At 44.2% G+C, this 22,670-nt stretch overlaps 1 protein-coding gene across 24 annotated transcripts; it reads right to left on the bottom strand.

The window, feature by feature from the left end:
* Positions 1-1,087: 1,087 nt before the first annotated feature.
* HNRNPF (heterogeneous nuclear ribonucleoprotein F) lies at positions 1,088-21,520 on the bottom strand. Of its 24 annotated transcripts, none has more exons than XM_082721836.1 (6): positions 21,434-21,520; positions 21,053-21,117; positions 9,539-9,829; positions 8,538-8,675; positions 6,690-6,755; positions 1,088-3,005 (listed from the first exon to the last, which is right to left on the bottom strand). In XM_082721836.1, the coding sequence occupies exon 6, from the start codon at positions 2,952-2,954 to the stop codon at positions 1,710-1,712; it is 1,245 nt and encodes a 414-aa protein (XP_082577962.1). In that variant the 5' UTR covers positions 2,955-3,005; positions 6,690-6,755; positions 8,538-8,675; positions 9,539-9,829; positions 21,053-21,117; positions 21,434-21,520; the 3' UTR covers positions 1,088-1,709. The 24 variants fall into 24 exon arrangements, with proteins under 24 accessions (XP_082577962.1, XP_082577972.1, XP_082577951.1 ...); XM_082721846.1 differs by having other exon boundaries at positions 1,088-3,023; positions 9,539-9,695; XM_082721825.1 differs by having other exon boundaries at positions 9,539-9,695.
* Between the last annotated feature and the right edge of the window lie 1,150 nt (positions 21,521-22,670).

The following is a 22,670-nucleotide window of genomic DNA, read 5'->3' as shown; positions in this document are numbered from 1 at the left end:
GTCTTCTTCACAATCCAGGCCTTTACTTCCCTCTGGGGGACTGCTGTTGGGAGACCAGGGGACATGGTAGACACGTGGGATGGGTGGAGACCCTGTGAACATGGCTTAAACCAGGTGTGTGATCTGTGCCTCCCTAGAATTCTTGTATTACAGTGGAACTTTTCTAGTTCAGCCTGTGTCCAAGCACCTGTAGCATTCCTGGGCACTGAAACTGCCGTACCTCAGGCCATCTGAGTCTGCAGAACACTGGTGGGAAAGATGGGCTGGTAAGGAGGGTCTGTGAAGCCATAGGAGGCTCAGAGAGTCTGGGTAAGACTCTAGTCTACAAAAATGTTTTTAACAAATTATTCCGGGCTTAACCAACAGAGGATCAATCCTTTGAAATTATACCAGAGGGAGATCTACAAGTGATGTATAGTTAGGCTATCTGGGCTACATTCTACAGTTATTAAAGATCTTGGGTGGGGAAATCACCAACAGTATCCTTCTCAAGCAGTTAAAAAATAAAAACTCCCATCTCAAAGTCTGTTTTAGTGTATAAAGCCGTGTGCAGAGATGCCTGGAATTTGGACACCGTTTTCTACTGCTAGGTGGATGACCACTTGATGTGGAAACAGGTCTGTCCCAAACTTATTGTGTGTATACTGTAATAACCAGTAACTGCTAACCCAGGAGTATTAGAGCTAAGAAAAAACTGCTCAAATCAGCTTATTCTGTGGTTAGTGACTGCCAATGTATGTGGCACCCAAAATTAAGGATCTCTACTTATGAGAAATGAACATGACTCCAGCATAAAATAAGGGAAAAGCAGGACATTACAAATGGCTGGTAACAGCACTCCAGTCTCAAAGGAGGCTGGGGCCCGTGTGCTTCTAATTTTCATAATCTCTGGGATGTGTTTCCATTTCCACCACTCATATTTAACATTTTTAAAATCAAACTTTTAATTTAGCCTATAGGAATATAAGGGAAATCTTAGATTTCATGTGCTAAATTATTTTGAAATTCACACTGAAATACAGCAGTACTAAATTCTCTTCAATCACCCATTTTGCTACTTTGCTGGTGAGTATATAGTCGGTGCCAGTCATTGTGAAAAAATCTTTATTTTAAGAAAAAAATTTAGTTAACAAAAAAATTTAACAAGTTTCACTTAGCAAAATACACCCAAAAGGAAATCACAGTACAAAGAAAGTTTTAAGTCAAGGCCTCACCAATTCCTACAGTATTAGTAATGTGTCTCAATTTTCAAAACTAACTTATTTTTTAAAAGCTTAAACTTAACCTAAAAGATTTTAAATGAAAATAAACTAGAATGAACAAACATGAGAAATGTTCCTCTTTGAATCAGGGATCTAGCACCTTGAGTTTTCCAAAAAAGCACGCCTCCCCAATGTGTTCACGGTGATGTGGTGTAAAAGATCCATTTAATGTACTTAAAACTACTTTAACTCAGATAACATCACTCTGAAGTACGCTACCAAAATGTTAATTGAGAAAAGCTGAAAATAGTTTTAGTTTACTCAATATCACATGCTAGAAGAAAGTTTGCATGAGAAAACACTGAAGAGGTAATTTTTTAATCCAGATTTCACAAACTCATGGTGCAAAATGGGTCCCACAGCTTCCTCTAGAGTAATAATTGCTTTTCACTGCTTGTTGGCTGCCTGTGAAAATTTGATTGCAATAACTCAAATGCTCCTACAAAACTAGTCATATCCACCCATGCTGTTCTGGCCTCCATAGCCAGCCCCGTAACAGCCGCTCACAGACTGGCTCTCGAGGCCACTGTAAGTGGACTGGGCCGACACCCCCATGCCTTGCATCATCTGGCTGCTATATGCCCCATTGCTGGCCCCAGTTGTGGAATTCAGGAAAAGTTCTATGTATCTGTGTTGCATGTTGGCCCGGTCTTTGGACATAGCTGCCACAGCTTCTTCATGAGTGGCAAACTCAACATCCGCTTCACCCGTCACTCTTCCATCAGGGCCAATCTCAATATGGACTCTCACAGGGTTGAGTGGAGAGAAGAAGTTGTAAATGTCGTTCTCTGTGGCTTTGTATGGCAGCCCTCTCATGTGGACGCAGTGCCCAGTGGTACTCTGGACAGTGAACTCGCCGTCGCCGTATCTGTGGTCATACATGCCTGAGAGACAGTAACTGAGGTCTCTCCCAAACAGATCGGTGGTGAAGCCGTAGCCATCGCTGAGGCCGCTGTACTCCTCATAGCCCCCATAGCCTGCACTATATGCACCAGACCTCATCCTCTCCAGGCCTGCTTGCTTGACAATACCAATATACCTCCTGGCTGTGCCGGGGCGGTCATAGGGCCCCGGCCGCTGTACAGACATGAACTTCAGAGGGGGATCTGAGTATGACCTAACTTCTTCCTGACTGCTCTTAAACACTTCAATATACCTGTGCCCTATTCTCTCCTTGTGCTTCCCTAGGGCCTTCTCAGCTAACTCCTGTGAGGCAAACTGCACAAAGGCTTCCCCTGTAATCTTGCCCTCGGGGTCCACAGGCAAGGTGATCCCGTTTGGCACAATTTCCAACCCTGAGAAGAACTGAACAATTTCTTCCTTGGTGCATCCAAATGGGAGTCCTCGAAGCCGCACGAAGCCATCATTGGCGGTGTCGGCACTGTTTGGACCACTGTGCTTCAACACCCAATCCATCTCGGTTCTGTGGGACTTGAACACCTCAATGTACCGGTGTCCCATGCTTTCCCTGTCTTTTTTAAGGGCCATTTTTACATCATCTTCTGATTCAAGTTCAACAAAAGCCTCACCACTCTGCCTGCCTTCTCTAGTGTAGATGAAATGAACGCCTGCAGCCCCATCATGAATTGTGCAGTCAGAAAGGAAATTCTGCACATCCTCAACAGAGCAGGACCAGGGCAGGCCACGGAGCTTGACCACAAAGCCTTCACCTCCCTCGGGGCCCAGCATCATGGACACTTGAGAGGATAGACGTCAAACAAGCTTGGGTGCAGCTTTTTGTGGCTGAAAAGAAAGCAAAAACTACTTTACATAATTTTTCATTTATTATATACAAGAATATGCAGTAAATCTTGTTTTCCTGATTTTACAGATGAAAAAAGAAGAGTAAAATATGTTAAGAAATACACCGAATACATCTGAGCTGAGATTCAATCCCAGGTCTCTCCCAAAATATATGTATATGTATTACTCACAAACAGACTGAAAAAGAACAAATTATGAGTCTTAAATATAATAGCAATCTGGAAGCTTCAATCATTAAGCCAAAACTTATCAATTCTAACAGATCAACTATATTAAGTTTTAGAAAGGAAGACAAAAGAATGAAATAAGCCAGTATTTCAGAAATAGTTAAGAGAACTTTTCAGAACTGGATGAAAACGTGAGATTATTACACATTTCAAGTAAAAGGACATTTTGTTACTAGAGGAAAAGGCAGAGTAAATTTGTAATAAATATGAAATGCTCAACTGCACGGGTTATCAGAGAAAACCAGATTATTGACAAACTGCCATTCTGACTCACCGTAATTTTATAATTTATAATAATTCAAGTATTTGATGAAGTCACCTTATGTAGCACTTTTAATTATTGTTTTTAAACTACCAACATACAAAAGGGTAATTTTGTAATGACTTCAGTCCATCCCCCTACAACAAATGGAATTCATATCTTCTTTCTCCTTTATTGTATGCACCCAGTAAAAAAAGGCCAGGAAAATTACCTGTTTTGTGGTTAATACTGGGTGGATGGGTGGCTCAGGGACACAAAGCCAGGCAAAATGTTTCTTATATTGGACAATTCTTTGTTGTGGGGAATAGGCCTGTGCACTGTAGGATTACACAGCAGTATCCCCGGCCTCTGCCTACTAGCCATCAAAAGCAACCCCCTCTCCAGATGTGACAATCCCAAAGGTCTCCAGGGGATAAAACTGCTCCTTGAGTTGAGAGTAACTACTGTAAATCGGGGCAACCAACCTTAAAGTGGGCCCTCAATACTGCCTACAGTTCCACCCCTCTCTTCCAAAGCCCTGAGCTGTCTATGGTAGCTCACCTATTCTAATCTCCCCTACCTTCAGCTGGTCTCTCATCTGGTTCAAATAGAGATCACGTAAAGGAACTACCACAAAGTCTAGAAACTTAAGAAGAATTTGCTTCTCTTATCAGCTGACATTACATTAGCAGGATCACAATCCTGCTCTGGTCCCAACTCCACTCACCCCAGAGAAATTATTACTACTACTACTACTACTACTACTACTACTAAGTGAGTTCCATGCCTAGGAAATAAGCCCAATTTGGGGTTTGAATTAACAACCCTGCTATCAATGGGGATCAAGACCTGAGCTGAGATCAAGAGTCACTTAATCAACAGATCCACCCAGATGCCAAGAGAAATTTATCTTCATAGTCTCTTCACTGAAGACAAACTAAATAAGTATGACCATGTCTAACCAATGCCATAATATACCTTCCCTTACATCAACTTTGCCTCCAGCTACTTGATTTGCTGACCCCCTCAGTAAAATTTCAGAAGGCAGGCCTTTACTGTCCCCTCTACTCCTCACCAATGAAAAGGCAAAATCTCTCACTCCTTGTAAGAAACAGAGTTATTTTCTTCATTTTACTCATCCCCATAGCAGGATTTAACCACTCCCTCTGGAAATCCTTTCTCCCTTTGGCTCTTAATGATGCCAGCTGTCTCCTAGTTTTCTATTAATTCCTTCGATCTGTTCTCCCAGCTTCTTCCTCTGAGTCCTTTTCTAGGCAGCCTCATGTGATCTCCATGGTCAATGAGCCTCGGGCCCAGGACTCAAGTTCCTCAGACTTCATGGAGCCCAGAATGGTATACAAAATTCTACTCGGTAACTCCTACACCCCATGAAAGAAAGCAGCATTTTCCGTGAAACTCTTCTTTAGCATCTCAGGTGCAGATATAAATAGCCTTATCTGTCATCCTTAGGTTCTAGAAAAAAAAAGTGAAGTAATCCTTGGACAACTTCGCCCAAGCTCTCAAATCCAATGAGTCGATTACCTCTCAGTGATTCCATTCACCACCCTAACCAACATTCCTAAATCCTGTTCAAGAGCTCTTGATTTCAATATAAAGGCTTGTCACAGTTCTATACTCAGCCCCTCAGTAATTCCTCTGTGAGTTTAATTGTCAAACAATTTTCTGCATTGCCCTCCTATCCCTTTCTACTTCCTCATTTCTAATTCCAGTACCAACAGCCCATACCAGGATATTCTTACCTGGTTCTTAAACTTAGTTAGTGTAATCGCTAACCCTTATTGCAACCCCATCTGTACCTCAAGTTTTCCCCTAAACCGACTTTGGTATTCTTCTGTTCCAAATCCTTGTTGGCTTCCCACTAGCACTGGAACACAAACCACAGAGCTAACGGGGTACTTAGAACTTGCAACTTTGGCCTACAACACACTTATCTAGCTTGAGTCACTGCCATCAAAAAAAGAAAAAACAACAAAAAAAACCAAAACACCAACAAAGAGCAGCAAAAAAAAAAAAAAAAAAAAAGAAAAGAAAAAAGAAAAAACCACCCACTCCTTTATTCACTTCTGTGCCTGGAATGTGCCAGGCTCTCTGCTCCCTGGGATTCAACCACACAAGACAATTATCTCCCCAAACATACTCCACCCAAACTTCTGCCTAGCTAAATCCAACTAATCCTTAAGGTCTCAGCTCAAACATACTACCTTCCCACAAGATCTTCTCCTTCTACAAATTAAGTCTTATGATTCTAGACTCCCATAGCATTCTTGCTCTGGTTTGTTTAAAATGTCTTCAAAACTGCTTGGGAAAGCCTAACAGGACAGACTGTTCGCCCCACCCCTAGCACAGCAGGCCCAAGATTAGCAAGAGATTAACTGATGGCTCCCCCGAGGTCAACACCTCCCTCTACAATATGGCAGTCTAGGCTGAAAAAGACTGCAGGAAGCACAAACGAACACAATTATTTAATATAAAATTACTTAAAACACCTAACAGTACAGTACAGATTATGAATGTTTTACTTCAGAAAATAAAGTTCTGGGGCGCCTGGGTGGCTCAGTAGGTTAAAGCCTCTGCCTCTGGCTCAGGTCATGATCTCAGGGTCCTGGAATGGAGCCCTGAATTGGGCTCTCTGCTCAGTAGGGATCCTGCTTCCTCCTCTCTCTGCCTGCCTCTCTGCCTACTTATAATCTCTCTGTTAAATAAATAATAAATAAAAATCTTAAAAAAAAAAAAAGTTGACATTAAAAAGAGGTCCAAAAACAAAGTAACTTCTCTCAAAGCAAGGTGAAGAGCACTTTTTTCTGAAACACACATCTCCATGTAAAACTTTCATTGCTTACTTATACTCCAGAATAAATTTTCTCTTGCATTTCTCACGGTTAAGTCCCAGACCTGCTAACTCCATATTCTTTTAAACTTCCAATGGAACACAAATCTAATTTTAGGTGCAAATATAACTTAACATCCTCACTCTGCCCTCAGAACCTTCAAGCATCTGCATCCCTTATGGAGTTTTACAGTACTTAGGACATTAACTAAAATTCAGTAGCAGAGTGTAGATTTTTTACTCCACATTAGATTTAAAGCTAGTGACAAAGATCTTCAGGGTAAGAAATGTCCTGCTTAAATACAAAGAATGTGAACAAAAAAATACTTTTTCTTAAAAGAGCTCACCTTAAAGAACCACCCGGGGAGGGGATGCCCACAGTCGGAGACACTCCTTGTAGGTAACGAACTGTCCTAAAAAAAGAGTGATATGGCCGTCTTGCCTCAGTGTCCCAGCAATCACAGAGCAACCAGAGGTGGTGCCCTGGCTGGGATGGGCTCCAGCTCCCTCCGCCGTCTCTGAGAGTCAGGGCTGGAGCTGCTGGAGGCCCTTTATAGCCCCAAGGCTTCCATAATTAAAACACACACCAGGGACTGCCCCCACAGCATTTAAAAGGTTTACCTTTTCATAGGGTAATAGGGAAAGAGCAGGGAAACAGCGCAACAACCTAGAAGAGACTTGGAATTCTAACTCTAAGCTCCGTGGGGAAATCTAAATACCGAGGGTGGGAGGGGCCTCTTCAGAGAGAGGGTGGAGCAAGTCCACAATAGTCCCGGGTACCCACGGGACCCCAGGAGTATGAGGTTGAGACCCCAGGTAGCATAATCCTTACTGGGATGAGCTCCGCAGAGTCGGTTGCTAAAACTGTTCAACAGGATTTACGATTTACAAGAATCCGAGGGAGGGCGTGTGGAGGGGGGCAGGGTGAAGAGGGTCAACGTCTTTCCTTCCCAGTTTTATTTGGTAACTTCATTTCTTGTGACCTGTATTTGCTCTGACACTGACAATAAAGGGAGGAAATTTTGAAATACGCTTTTCAACAGGAAAAACATCACTACCATCGCCCACAACCAAATGATTAAATAAAGTGTCCCCAAAGACTAAAATACATGAATTCAAAGGAGTGCGACGGAGAACCAAACCACATTCTTAATTTTGGGAAAGTGAATTTCGCTGAGAGTCTTGTTAAAGATAAATCTGCCCTGCCCTAGCCTCCTGTATTATTACATTAGATACCATGCGGGGGGGGGGGGGGGTGTATAAATGTCAAGTACCACAGTTTAAAAACAGTTAACTTGAAATTCTCTGGCAGATGGCTTCAAAAAGCTTCATCAGTCCCTCTCTTGTGCCCCCAGAAGAGTGGTATCTAAAAGGCAGAAGAACCCAGACATCTTGACGACTTGATTGATTCCCCTCTTCTACGGTTTACCCCAGCTCCTAGCTCCCTCCAGTGTGGTCTGCAGACCAACATCTACCGAACCGTCCTCGGACAAGCAAGCGCCGGGAAGGCCAGCCACACCGAGGCCAATTTTCACCAGACTGAAAACCGGGAGGCGCACGCGCGAACACACGCTGAAGCACTGATAAAGGACGGGTCTCACCGGAGCACGACCTTACAATCGCTGGAGTAGGAAAAAGTACTATTCCTAAGTCCTGCACCTGGAGCTTCTAATTTAACTGTACCGCACAGGATGTGGCCAAGGATTTTGCACAACTCCCCCAAGTGAGCGGAATGTGCGTTGTGCACAAACCCCCCGTGGATGGATGTTGTTAAAATGCAAAGATTCTTGAACAATAGACTGGGGATAGGGCAAGATTCCGCATTTCTAACAGACTCCTAGACTCCCGCGAGGCTCTCCTTCACTCTACTGGTTAGACGGGATTTAGTTCGGATTCAGGTAGATCCAATCAAGATAAAAATGGGGTGAGCCTCCGAGTGCCAGGACTGATTAGGTTTATCTACGGAGTACTAGGGTGGCTTAAACTCCCACCCTCTTCCTTAGGGAAGGGTACTCAGTGGGACCCTGGCTTCACCCTCTTATTTGTAAATAAATATTCACCTGCAGCAGGTAACACGCAAGAGCCAGGTTATCCTGGGGGTCCTAATTACTCAGAAAGTTCTACTCTTAAATCAGTGGGCGAGAGAGACGCTGCTTCAGGATTACGCAGTTGACTTTGTTGCTCTTAAGACTTACCGCTGAGGGGAGCAGGACTGATTTCTATTTTCATCAAACAAGCGCGGTTTAGAGCCAAAGGACCCCTAATTCCACCCGACGCTTAAAAACGCAGACGGCTCCGGGGATAGTCCAGGTGCGTCTCCTTTTGTTATTAACCTGAAAATGAAACTCAAGCGGCTGTGGCCGAACGCCTCAGACGACGGCTCCAACTGCGTTCTGTAGCTCGCAGCCGCGCGGGCCGCCAGGGGCGCGTCTGAGCGATTTCGGCGGGAAGCACAGCGGCGGTCGCAGGCGCTGAGCTCCCTGGGCGGGGAAACGGGGACGAGGTGCCGGGGGCGCTCACTCGGATTCTACCTGGCGGATGCGAGACCCTACGGTCCGCCAGGCCCCACAGGAAAAGGGGCCCCGGAGCGCCCCTTCGCGGGGCCTGGGCGGGGTCAGCGGGAGCTTCCGGGGCGGGGGCGGGACGAGCCAAGGGAGGAGGGATGAGGGAGGAGGAAAGGGTGGAGGAGGGGGGAGAGGCTTCCCGGGCAGAGCGGGAGGGGGAGGGGAAAAGAGGTCACCGGGCGAAGGCTTCCCGGGCCAGGTGGAGGGAGGGGGGAAGCTTGCGGGGGTGGGGGGATGGGGAGGGAGGTCGCCGACGTCGCCGAGGAGGTAGTGAGGTGGGGCCGAGTTCCTCGTCCCGGCTTCCCGGAGCCGCGAGGGAGGGGGCGGAGCTCCCGAGTCGGGGGGGGGGAGCTTTCTGGGGTGGCCAGGACCGAGTTCTCGGGACCCGTGGGGGGCGGAGCTCCCGGGTCGGGTCGGGGGGACTTCCTGGGGCCGCGGGGGTAGAAGAGTTCCTGGGGCAACCGGGGGGGGGGGGAGGGGGGAAGAAACAGTTCCTGGAGCGGGCGGGATTGGGGGGGGCCTTCGGGGGGGGGGGGACGAGTTCCCGGGACTCGCGGGCGGTGGGAGGTGGATTGGGCTGAGAGAGGGTGGATGGGCGGGCGGGCAGGGGTCGTCCGCTCGCGGCGGCTCACCACGACGGGTCCGGAGTCCGGAAGGCCGGCGCGCGGGGCTGCGTCCCGGAGGCAGAGGCCGCGTGACTGAGGGCGGCGGGCCGGACGTGGGTCACGGGGTGTAAAGGAGGAAGTGCCACCGATGGGCCCGCCAAGATGTCACCAATGGAAACGCGTCCTGCAGGTGCGGCCCGCGGCCCGCGCGTTCGGCCCAGGCAGGAAGTGGGAGGAAGGAGGGAAGAAAAGCAACGAGGAAGACCGTTCTGTGTGAGTTCTCCGGAAGGGTGCCAGGACGGGGAAAAGTCCAGAATACTAGCGTAGGGGCGGGGAAGATTGGCACGATATATGTGGAAGAGATGTAAAATTTAAAAAAAAAAAAAAATCTGAAATAAATCTCAAAGCAGGAAGAATTGTGAAAGGAAACTAACGGACAAAAGGTAGAACCTCTTTGTATATACAGTACCTTGTTTTATATATTTGGCCATATATTCATGTCAATACTTTGCTTCAGTTTAGATTTTAAAACTCGCAATTCTTAATACCCCACAAAGAATTACATTTCACGAACCTCTGAATCCGAGTTCAAAAGAACAGTCTTGAAAATAATTACTACGGGCGCCTGGGTAGCTCAGTTGGTTAAGTGTCTGGCCTGCCTGCCTTCTGCGCAGGTCTCGATCCCAGTATCCTGGGATGCAGCCTGGCGTGGGCTCCCCGCAGAGCGGGGAACCTGCTTCTCGCTTGCCCTCTTAGTGCTCGCTCTGTCAAATAAATAAAATCTTTTTAAAAAGTAAGGCAACTGTGTGCAACATAAGCAATGATTACATTTTATATTACTGAATTTAAAAATTTTAGTTTTAATTATGGTGCTATGGTTTTATTTTTGGAGTCAATACTTAAAAGATATATTTGATGTCTAGAATCTGATTCTAAATCTGAGTCTATGGAGTGGGATTACACATGAAACAAACGGGTCATGATTTAGTAGTTCCTGAAACCGGGTGATGGGTAGGTATATGGAGTTTTCCTTTTACTTTTGTCTCTACTTCTCTGTAGGTTAAATACTTTTAGTAATGAAATTATTTTAAGAAAGAAAATCAGATAATCTACATACTAGAAGTAACTATGAAATGAACAGGATTTATAGGGAAGAGGAACCTACTAGCTAGGTAAGAGTATGCAAAGTCAGACTGGCAAATGAGTTCAGCCTTCATTACAAAATAGCTCCAAGGGAAAAGATCAAGTGAACACATACTGAATATAAGAAATCTGAGAGATTTATCACGGATTCACAACACATGGGGTATATCTGGATTTTCAGTCAAACAAATTGATAAACACTGTGGTATTTCAATTGACTAAAAATTTGATATTAAAGTGGTTTTTTATTGTTGAAGTATATTTACTTATTTTAGATATAAAACTAGTTATGTTTAAAAATAAAAGAATTCGTTTCTAGAGTTTTATTCACTGGAAGTATCTGTGCATGAAACTGTTGGCTGGGATTTTTTAAAAAATTACTTGGGGGGGGGGCTGGGTGGCTCAGGTCATGATCCCAGGGTCCTGGGATCTAGCCACGCATTGCATCAGGCTCTCTGCTCAGCGGGGAGCCTGCTTCCTCCTCTCTCTGTGCCTGCCTCTCTGCTTACTTGTGATGTCAAATAAATAAATAAAATCTTTTAAAAAAATTAAAAATTACTTGGGGGTAAGGGGGGAGTGGCTCAGTCAGCCTCTGCCTTCGTTCTGCTCAGGTCTTCATCCTGGGGTCTGGAATGGAGCCTTGTGTCAGGATCCCTACTCTGCAGGAAGCCTGCTTCTCCCTCTCCTACTCCCTGGCTTATGTTCCCTCTCTGGCTCTGTCAAAATCTTAAAACAATTAGCTGGAGAATATAAGAAAAACTGTCCCTAATTGTGGAAGCTGGGTGACAAGAATCAAAATCCAGCCATATCAGGAAGTTATACATAATACTAAAAACTCATGAATTCAAGAGAAGTAAAACAATATTCCAAAGAAAAATTAAGCCACAAAGCTGGCTTGTTTTTGGAAAGAATATCTCTACAGAACTGAGGTACCTGACTACTTCATAAGCATTTATTTTACTTAATGAAAACCTCTTCAAAATATATTCTTGATAATTTATGTAACTGGTATGTTTTCTCACTTTATTTATTCGAATGTATTTGCTGAAGTTAAGTAGTTTTACATATGCCTTCCTGCCTCAAGTGGTTGGTGACACTAGGAAGGTGACAGTTAATAATTGATCAGCCATGATAGGGTTCCTGCCTGGTGAAGGAACAACGTGTACTGAAGACATGGGGACTTGCCCTGCTAAGACCAATGAAAGAGGAAAGGAGAGAAAGATCCTTCTTTGCCTTGAAAGCCTGGTTTGGTATTTTGTACATTAGTCTAAAACCAATGGGAAATCATTTAATTGTTTCAAAATGGAATGTGGTGTAATATGTGTTTTTGCTTTTCAACATAACAGTCTAGCTGTTATCTGGAAAACAAATGGTGGGAACAGATGCATGGAGAGGAGATGGGAAGCAATGAGCAATTTTAGGAAAAATTGATGGTACCCCGAAGTAAAAACACTGTGGTAGAAATGAAGCAATTGTGCCAAGATTTGAGTGATGTGCAGTAGATAAAAATTTACCAAACTTGGGAAAGTCATTCATTAACTCAGAAATACTGTGCACTTACAAAATGCAGGCACTCTACTAGGTCCACAGAACAGTAGGCTGAGAAATCAATAAAGAAATTGGGCTCCCTGCTCAGCGGGGAGCTTACTTCTCCCTCTACCCCTCCTCCCCACTCCTGCTCTTGACAAATAAAAATCTTAAAAAAAAAAAAAAATAAATAAGAGGAAGAAATACATGTATGACGACAAATTCTGAATGACCCAAAACTAGAAAATGGAGATTAATTTACACTGGGGCTCTAAGGAAGTGACAAACAGATCCTAAGCATGAGAAGGGGTAGGAATGGGAAACTTTTTGCCCCTGGTAAATACCTAAGGTATAAAAGCAGATTTTAGAAGGACCCCCCCCCCAACTTTTTTGTTCCTTTGTGTACTATCCTACTTATTCCTCCCTCAATGCTTGGGGGTTTTTTGTTATTTATTTATTTATAAAAGAGATTTTATTTATTTGACACAGAGACACAGTGAGAGAGGCAACACAGGCAGGGGGAGTGGGAGAGGGAAAAGCAGGCCGACCCCATCCCAGGACCCTGGGATCATGACCTGAGCTGAAGGCAGAGGCTTAACAATGGAGCCACCCAGGCGCCCCTCTTTATATTTTTAAAATGCAGCCCTTTGCCAGGGTCTGTTTTTGTGCTGGTTGCTTTGAATAAATATTTTACTTTGCGGTGAATCCTTTTATTTTTCTAAAAGATTTTATTTTTTTAAGTAATCTCTATACCCAATGTGGAGCTTGAACTTAACCCTGAGGATCAAGAGTCGCATGCTCTACCAACTGAGCCAGCCAGGCACTCATGGCAAATCCTTTTAATCTTCATATTCAGGTCTTATTAAATTCACAAAAGAGAATTTTAGATATTATTTCTGCTGCTTATGTCTGTTTTCCCTTGAGGAGCAAAGAGGGGTCTGGGAAAAAAGCAATTCCCTGTCTAGGAACAGTGCATGAGCAGAGCCCAGACCCCTAATTTATTATGGGTAGTTTTCCTGTCCCACTGGAAACCTCAGCAATTTTTATAAAGTCCCATTTCAGTGGCTCCTAAACATTTCTGGCTGTCAAATACTTGAGAATATGATGTAGTTCTGAACCGACTACTTCAAGAAAGCACACCCCCTACAAAGTTGTGCCAAAATTTTCAAAGGGCTCAGGCATCCCAAGTCGGACTACTCTGACCCTAATGTGTACAAGCCAAGTTCAATACATAAAGCTACCTCAGAGCTATTGAGAGAAAAGCTGTAGATGGATCATTAAATGTTATTAACATTCTAAATGTTTAGGGTGCCTGGGTGGCTCAGTGGGTTAAGCCTCTGCCTCTGGCTCGGGTCATGATCTCAAGGTCCTGGGATTAAGTCCCACATGGGCTCTCTACTCAGCGGGGAGCCTGCTTCCCCCCTCTCTCTGCCTACTCATGATCTGTCTGTAAAACAAATAAATAAAAACTTAAAAAAAAAAAAACATTCTAAATGTTTATTATTACTACATTTTTATCCATCAAGAGATACGTATGAACAGGAAAGCTACTTTACATTAACTTTTAATTATTAGGGCTTTTAGTTTGTGTACTGTAGCTAAGTCTCAGGTAATAATACACTTATTATAATATTTCTCAAAAGCTGTGTTAACTAAAACCAAAAATACTATGTGATGTTAGGTAAACTGTATCTATTATGCTTGTATTAAAATTAACATAAGGTACAAAATTTTACCCTACATAGAACAAGCAGCTATTGTTCTATATTATTGATTGCATTCTGCTGGTGACTCAGGAATCAAAACCCAAGTTACCAGAGGAAAAAAAACGTATCAGGTGAAGTTTTCATAAAAAGAAACACTGCTATTTGACTTCCACTGCTTAAGATAAAATCTGTTTTCAAATGAGGGCAAAATTTCATCATCTCTATTTAATTGGTAGTGCTTTCCCCACAGTAAGAAATATGATTCAGCACAGCTAAGAAATTTAAGGCGGGAGTTGGGGGGAGGTTGTTAAAGAAAATACGATTGCTAATAAGATGAGTCTCCCAACCACCTCCCCTATGAACTTTCCTGTAGCTCTTTCCCCTCAGTAAGCAGCCCCTGGGTTGGGTGACCATTTAGATCCTAGAACCAGGCAAAGGCCTCAGGAGGCCTTGTGGGTTACACTCATGGTCTCCAGAGAGATGGTTAGAGAACATGCCCACAGCCCCTCAAGGGGCCTATAGCTACCTCCTGGGGCTCTGTGGAGAGCTGACACCTTGTCAGGTCCCATGCAGCTGCCATAGGAGCGAAGACTGCTGTAGCATCTTGTGCTCAATTTTTGCTGCTCAGGGGACCATACCACACTGCCCTGGGAGAGAACAGAACAGATCCAAGAGGAAAGAAACACAGCAATGCACATAAGAGTGGCTCAAGCTCCCGCAGAGAATACCGTGCATTCAGACAACAGCTTAGAACAATAGACAGTTTTAAGTGAATGAGAAGCAATGGACAAAACTAAAATTTTTTTAACAAAAAAATATGAGAACTTTCAGATACTCAATTACAGAATATAAAACTTTTAAAATTTGAATTTTGACTTTATAAAGTTAGTAATAAACTGAAAGCACAGTGGCCTCAAAAACCAAGTGGAAGAAGTATCTCAAAACAAAGAGAAAAAGATATGAAATTTGGAGGACACGGATGTAACACGAGACAACAGAAATAACATGTCAATAATAAGAATTCCAGAAGGAGAAAAAGACACAAATGGAGGCAGGAGAACAGATAAAGAACGAAAGGGAGATTTTCCTGGCTTAAGATAAACGTGATCCGTGTAGTTCCCAACAGATATTTTTGAAAGACACAACCTAGGCATATGTTGCTAAAATTCCTAAATTTAAAGTATAGAAAAAACGGCTTTGGAGAAAGAACAAACTGGGTACAAAGGATAAAAATACGATAGTTAACCACACGTGCCTACTGAACACTTGAAAGTGACAAATACAAATTGAGATGTGCTCTAAGTATAAAATGCACACCAAACTGCAAAGATTAAAACAAGAATATAACATCTCAATGTTAAAATACTGATATGCTGAAATATTATTTTGGATAATAGTCAATAAAAATACATTAAAATATACTAAATTAAAATATTAAAACACATCCCAACTCATCTTACTAAGGCCAGTATTACCCTGTTTTATGGGTTGAAATGCGTGTCCAAAATTTAGATAAGGTCCTAACCCCAGCACCTCAGAATGTGAGATTTGGAGACAGTCTTTTTTATAAAATGAGGTCATTAGAGTGGGTCATATTCCATTATGACGGATACCCATCTAAGAAGGGGAAATCTGGAGACAGACAAGATGAAACAAACACAGAAGACAGCCATCTGACAAACCAAGGAGAGAGGTCTGGAATGTATCATTTCCTCATGGCCCTTAGAGGAACCAACCCTGCTGATGCCTTGATCTAGGACTTCTGGCTCCCATAACTACAAGACAAAAAATTTCTGTTGCAACCCAGTCTGCAGTATTGTTATTATGGCAGTCCTAGTAAACTAAAAAAATCTGATACCAAAACCAGACAGACATCACAGGAAGAGATAACTACATACTAATATCCCTTATGAGTACAGGTGCAAAATTCCTCAACAAAATACTACAAACTGAATCCAACAACATGTAAGAAAGGTTATACACCATGACCAAAAGAATTCATCCCAGGAATGCTTAAGGGTATTTCAATCTAAGAAAATGTTCTTGAACTAGGCAGAAGTAGTTAGTGATGGTCTTCACAATGTTGTGAATATATGAAAAACCTCTGATTTGTACCCTTTAAACTGGGTGAATTGTATAGTATGTGAATTATATCTCAAATATCAAACAAAATAAATTTGTCATTCATTCTATTGGACAACATATTCTATTGGACTGAACAAATTTTGTGTAAAACAGAACAAAAACCTATAGAGATGCCAATAATGAATCACCTCTGCAATGTAGAAACTTGTAAGAGGGCAAGGAATTTTTAGTATTCACATGAGGTCAGAATATTTGTAAAAGCAGCATACTGTCAGGAAAACCTAACAGGAATTCAGAATTTTTCATTCTAGTCTTTTCCCCCCTTAATAATTATCACTTTTTGTGCTATGTTTAAGAAAATCTTTTTCTTAAGCCAAGGCCATATGGGTTTTTTTTTTTTAACTTCAAAAGCTCTGTTGTTTTCATCTACATTTTTATGTTTTGATCTATAATCAACCTGGAATTGGTTTTCTATTTCCAAGAGTGTTAGAATTAGTTTATGGAGTTTCACAGGCTAATTTTGCTCATGAACTCAGATGAAAATATCCTAAAGAAATTATCAGCCAACAAAATCCAGCAACACACAAAGCAATAATCATGACCAAGTTGAGTTTGTTCCAGGAATACAACTGCAGCTCACCATTTCAAAGTCAATCCCTGCAATCTGTCACACTGACATATTAATGAAGATTAAATGAGTTAACTAAGATTTTTTCATGTTTTATGAGAAATGCAAAGAAATATCCTACACAACAGAAGAAAATAAGAGGAAACTGATGAATTCCTCTATAAACTGGGAGTAGGGAACTTTCCTGACCAAGACCCAAAACCCAGAAGATGGGAAAATACTGAAAATTTTCATTACATGAATACAAACAAAAACCCCAAAACAGAAACCACCCAACCTCTTATGCATAGCTAAGAGGTTAAGTAAACATATGAATTATAAAATGGGAAAGATATTGCCAATTTTCCCCAAAGCATTAGTATCTTTAATAGAGTATCTAAAAAGAGAAAGTCCATACACCCAAAAGGAAAATGGGTTAGAAGTATAGTCAACAGTAAAAGAAATGACCGTAAACATGAAAAGATCCTCCTCCACCTTACCCATTTAAGATAAATTAAAATTTTACATTTAAAATAACCAGATTGGCAAGAAATACATAAATTTGAAAACAACCCCTTGGCAAAATAGGCCCTTTCCACCAAAGAGAATAAAAGCCACAGTGAATTAAATTACATGTTAAAACTCCCGACTTCAAAAATGATACCAGAAAAAGTGTCTTTGGCACATGCTAGAGATCACTAATTATGTTGGATACTGATATACCACAGGAATGGATCAAAATTTAAACTACCATTTATAAATTACAACTTAGAATAATCAAATGATTAACAAGGAAAGTTTCCTCTCTCTAGAAATATTCCTACTACTAAACAAGAAGGAATATTTAAAGTGTCACTAATTTGGAGATATTAAACAAAACAATGGGTTTAGGGAAAGACCATCCATAGCTGCCAACATCACAAAGGGGGAACACAAGTGCCTGAGGCAGGAGTCGGCAAGAGTGCACAGCACCTCCAAAGAAGTATTCTCTCCAAAAAGAAAATTTCAGCGGAACCAGAACAGCCCTTACAGGTAATTATCATTTTACAGGAAAGGCAGAGAGGTCAGAGATTCAACCACCACCACTGAATGTAATCGGAAAAACCCAAAGCCTGAGGAAGGAACTCTGTATGTGACACTCAACCCAATTCATTCAACAAGGGAAAGATGAGAGAACCTCTAGACTGCACTAATAAGGTTACTTGTCCACACTGAAAATGTGGCTAGTAAGAACTGAGATGTGCTGGGCGCCTGGGTGGTTCAATTGGTTAAGCTACTGCCTTTGGCTCAGGTCATGACCACTGGGCTCCCAACTTTGTGGGGAGCCTGCCTCTCCCTCTGACATTCTGCCCTCTTATGCTCTCGCTCGCTCGCTCTCTCAAATACATAAATAAAATCTTAAAAAAAAAAAAAAAAAAGTGAGATGTGCTGTATATATAAAGTACATACTGGATTTTGAAAGCTTAAATGGAAAAAAAGGTAATCTAAAAATTACATGAGAAAATATTCTGAGCATTAACTATGTTAAACTAAATAATTATTAGAATGAACATGTGTTTTTTTTCCTATTAAAAATGTTATTTAAGTGGCTTGCATTTTATTTCCACTGGAAAACGCTGCTCTGATTAACAGAATTTAAAAGAGATGGCCACCAAATTAAGGTGTGACCTTGTTTGGATTACAATTCAAGCCAGCTATAAAAAAAAATTATTCAAGAAATATACAGTCAGGTGCATTTGAACATGGGATTACTTAATGATCTCAAGGAATTACTATTTCTTCAGCTGTGATAATGGTATTGTACTTGTATTTTTTTTTTAATCTATAGAATGGAAGCTAAAATATTTATGGATAAAATCCTCATTATGTCTGGGATTTGCTGTCAAATAAGCCAGATTGGCCTTAGATGAGCCTAGATTCTCCCTCTGATATGCCTCTTGTTATCCACAATAACTCCCAATTCGGGGCGGTAAGATGGGAGCAGGTTCCCTGGCAGAGGAGGGCTGTCCCTGTCAGACAGACCTGAGTCCTATTCCCTCCATGGGCAAGTGACTTCACTTCCCCCTGGGCCTCCATTTTCTCATCTGTACAACACGGATAACAGCAATTACCACCGCCCCCTCCCCCCACCCACAGACAGGTCATGAGCACGTGACTTAAAAATACGATCAGAACTCAGAACTCCTAACTCGGGGCGCCTGGGTGGCTCAGTGGGTTAAGGCCTCTGCCTTCGGCTCCGGTCATGATCCCGGGGTCCTGGGATCGAGCCCCACATCAGGCGCTCTGCTCAGCAGGGAGCCTGCTTCCTCCTCTCTCTAGGCCTGCCTTTCTGCCACTTGTGATCTCTGTCAAATAAATAAATAAAATCTTAAAAAAAAAACCCTCCTAACTCTGTGGACCCAATTAAGGGTCAGTTCACGTGGCTCTACAGAGTCTGCGAGCCAGAGCTCGGATTCAAGAGACCCCCTTCCCACTTCTGCAGCGCTGCAGGCACTTATCCGGGATGGGCCCCCTATGTCTCCACACTCTCCTTCACAGTTTTGGCCATTTCTGGCCATATCTTAATCGTTTCACTTATATCAATTCACATTTTTACTTGAATATTTTGTGTTTACAGAAAACCTTGTAGCAGTATTAAAAAAAAAAAAACAGTCACTCGCCTATTAAAAAAACATTAAAAAAAAAAAAGCAAATACCACAAAAAGAATGTTAAAATAGAAAAATTAAAAATAGAAAAGAGACCGTAATACAGAACAAGCCTAATAAATTTTCAAAATGTATACGGGCACAAGAGAGGACTAAAGATGGGCTTACTTAAGTATTAGTAATTAGTAACAAGAGCAATCTCTCCTAAAATTCATTAAAAGTAGAAATTTACTTATTTTAAAATGAAGACTCGTGTCTAGAAATTAACACTAAAAACATCACTTTTCACTGACATATCCTAATGTATTTTTTGCCTAACCGAAGAACCCGAGGTATTTTTTACTAGAAATTCAGAAACAGTTAACCTTTAAAAACGTAACTATAAGTAATAGAACTACATTAAGATAGGTAATTTCGACAATATTTTGAACTGAAATGGTTATCTGAATTGTTCACAACTCTTCCAACTCCACTAGGTTCAGGATACCTGAGGCGCGGCCCTAACCTCCCGCACCTCCGCGCTCCCCCCAACCCCCCACCGAGCGGTTCCCCCCTTAGCGCGCCGCCGCTCGCGGACCCCTCTCCCGCCACGCATGCGGCCCGCGGTGGCAGACAGGAGCCCGAAGTCCCCCCCCCAATAGTAGGAAGAACTACAGAAGGAAGCACGATTGTCTGTCCTAGGGCCTCGGGGAAATAAATTACTGCGAAGAGCTTCCAGCGGGCAAGCAGGCCGGGACCCAAGGGGCGCCGGGTGGGGGCGGGGGCGGGGGTGGAGGTCCTGCAGGAGCTGGGGAGGGGGGCTCTCCCGGGTCTGGGGATTTCTCTGGCAAGAACCTGAGAGCTCCTTAAAGGTACAAATCAACGGGGAGGGGCCTGTGGCCTCCCAACCAGGTCTATAAAAGACCAGGGTCGGTCGAGTCCCCGAGACTCGCTCGGCGTCACCAGGCCGGCCAGCGCCACTTTCAGTGAACCACGCGGGAACGCTGAAGGTAGAGGGCGCAGCGCGAGCACCGGCAGACTCCAGAAGTTTCTCAGGCGCAGTCAAGAATCAGCAAAAAATATATTCAAGGATACAAAGAAAAGATTAAGCTCGCTCGGCCAGAAGTGTGGTCACCAGGCAAAGATAACGTGAGCGAGAGTTTCTATCCAAAAAGCAGGCACTATACCTCTAAAAGCAGGAGACAACACGCAGACAGGGACACACGCCGCACGGAGAGGAAGAAAAGGCCGCAAAGACCGAAAGTGGAGGCTCAGCGAGCGGGAACGTGGGAGGGGGGAGGAGCCAGTTCCCAACCAGTCTGGTGCAACTCAACCACGTGAAAGTACTGCTTTCATTTTTAAATGAAGCCCCCCTCCCACGGTCGCCAGGTGCCTCACGCTATTCTTGGCAGGGGTGCTCAAGCTCTACGACCTCTGGAATCCGCACCAGGCCTTTCCTCCGTTCCTCGCCGCGGGCCCGGCCTTCCCCCGGTCCTAAATCTCAGCCCAGCGGTCCACTACCCGAGTGTAAGGCCGTTGACCTCTGATCCCACCTCCCCCCACCCCAATTCTCAGCCCCGCCACCCCTAGCCCCAGTGAGCCGAGTCCCCGGTCTGTACCCGAGTAACCGGCTTTTGACCTCATATTCTACCTCTCCCGACCCCAACTCTCAACCTCGTCGTCCCCAATCCCCATTCGGTTCCCATGTGTGAGGCCCTTGATTTCAGACCTTGCCTCCCCCGACTCCAAATCTCAGTCCCACTGTCCCCATACTCAAGGGCCCAGTTCTCGGTCGGTCCCAGTAGTGCGGCCCTCAGCCCCGGACCCGCCGCCCGTCCCGCCCCTCACCTCGGGATCCGAGTCTCCACGCTCCCGCTCTTCACATCCGGCACCTCGATCGTCCCTCTGAGCACCTAGAGGAGGGTGGAACGCGGGGAACTTGGCAGTTGTAGCTGAGGCAGTTGAGGCTTGTTTACCATCACCATGGAAACCCCTGGCAGCGCGCCCTGGGCGGGGCCTCTGAGGGGCCGGGTCTGGCGCGCGGCAGGCCCGAGTGCACAACTCCCGCCCGACGAGCGCACGAGGCGTTTACCCCGCTGTTCTGGGTTTGCCCGACCCCCGCTTGGCCCTGTACCCTAGCACCTAGGAGCAACAGCCCGGGAGCCCGCGCCCCCACCCCACTTCCGGCTGCCGGCGTAATTGCCGGCCGGTTTCCCCGCGGAACCCCACCTTCTTCTCCAGGAAGACGCGGCGCAGGACGACTTCCACCACGGAGCCGGAAGGACGCAATGAGCGCGGGGAGGGCGGGGCCTCCGCGGCCGGCGGCCGGGGGCGGGGCTGCGAGGGCGCTATTGTGACGCGCATGGAGCGGAGCCAGGGATTGGTCAGCAGGGCGCGAGGCAGGCCGGGGGCTGTGGAAGCGGGCGGTGTTGGAATGGGAGCTGCACAACACGTGGGAGCCCTTGTGGGGCGGGGGGGGTGGGGGGGGTGTTTGATAGTATAGTTGCGCTCCGTAATGTACTGACTAGGAGAATCCTTCCCAAAACAGAGCTTTAAGGATTCTTGGATTGAAGACGATTGAAGACCATCGTGAAAAGAAAATGAGTTATTTCCTGCCGAGGAAGAAATAGGGAACCGAAAACACCAAAACAGATAAAGGCGGCTCCGATTTCAGGATTTAGGGAAGGATTAACGGGTTTACTGAGGTGGTTCACGTGATTATCACTTGGGCTGAAAACTCCCAGTCCCTGAAGGTGACCCAGAAGACCCAGGGAGAATGCAAAGTTTTCAGTCACAGGACACCTTAGGCTACAGGGTGGGTGGAAATGGCTACCCGGTGGAGATTTTCTTGATATGTTATGGGGTTAGTAATTATTACCATTTTAATTTTTGGAGACTCTTCATAAATAGGAAAAGATGAAGGCATTCATCACAGGTTTAGCAGACCAAATTATTTTACAATCACTCGTTATATTGGGGGAATGCTTGGCATAGTGGCAGATTGAGTCGATGACAATAGTAAAGAGCGGTTTGTCAAAAGAAGCTGACTCCAGAAAAGAAAAATGGGTAAAATAAAAGCAAGAGCGGTCAGAAGAGGTGAAAATGTACTAGGAGAAAATTAAGACAAAATTACAGAAAATGGGTCCTACAAAAATCAGGTGTTCGTCCTGGGTGGCTCAGTGGAATGGGTCGCTGCCTTTGGCTCGGATCGTGGTCTCGGGGTCCTGGGATAGGGCCCCGCGTCGGGCTCTCTGCTCGGCGGGGAGCCTGCTTCTTTCCCTCTCTCTCTGCCTGACTCTCTGCCTACTTGTGATCTCTCTGTGTCAACTAAATAAAATCTTAAAAAAAAAAAAATAATCAGGTATTAAGAAACCCCATGATGACTCCATTACAGCTCACACTGTATAAAGTCTGGTTCTGGAGAGAAAATGCAAGCAGCCAATCTGAGGCAAATATTAAAATTGTA

This window comes from Mustela nivalis (genome assembly GCF_964662115.1).
Source record: "Mustela nivalis genome assembly, chromosome: 2".
Lineage (NCBI taxonomy): Eukaryota > Metazoa > Chordata > Mammalia > Carnivora > Mustelidae > Mustela > Mustela nivalis.
This window is presented reverse-complemented; position numbering and strand designations above follow the sequence as displayed.

Bases quoted from the DNA above. Each gene is read 5' to 3' on its own strand.
- HNRNPF (XM_082721836.1), bottom strand. From the start codon at position 2,954: ATGATGCTGGGCCCCGAGGGAGGTGAAGGCTTTGTGGTCAAGCTCCGT.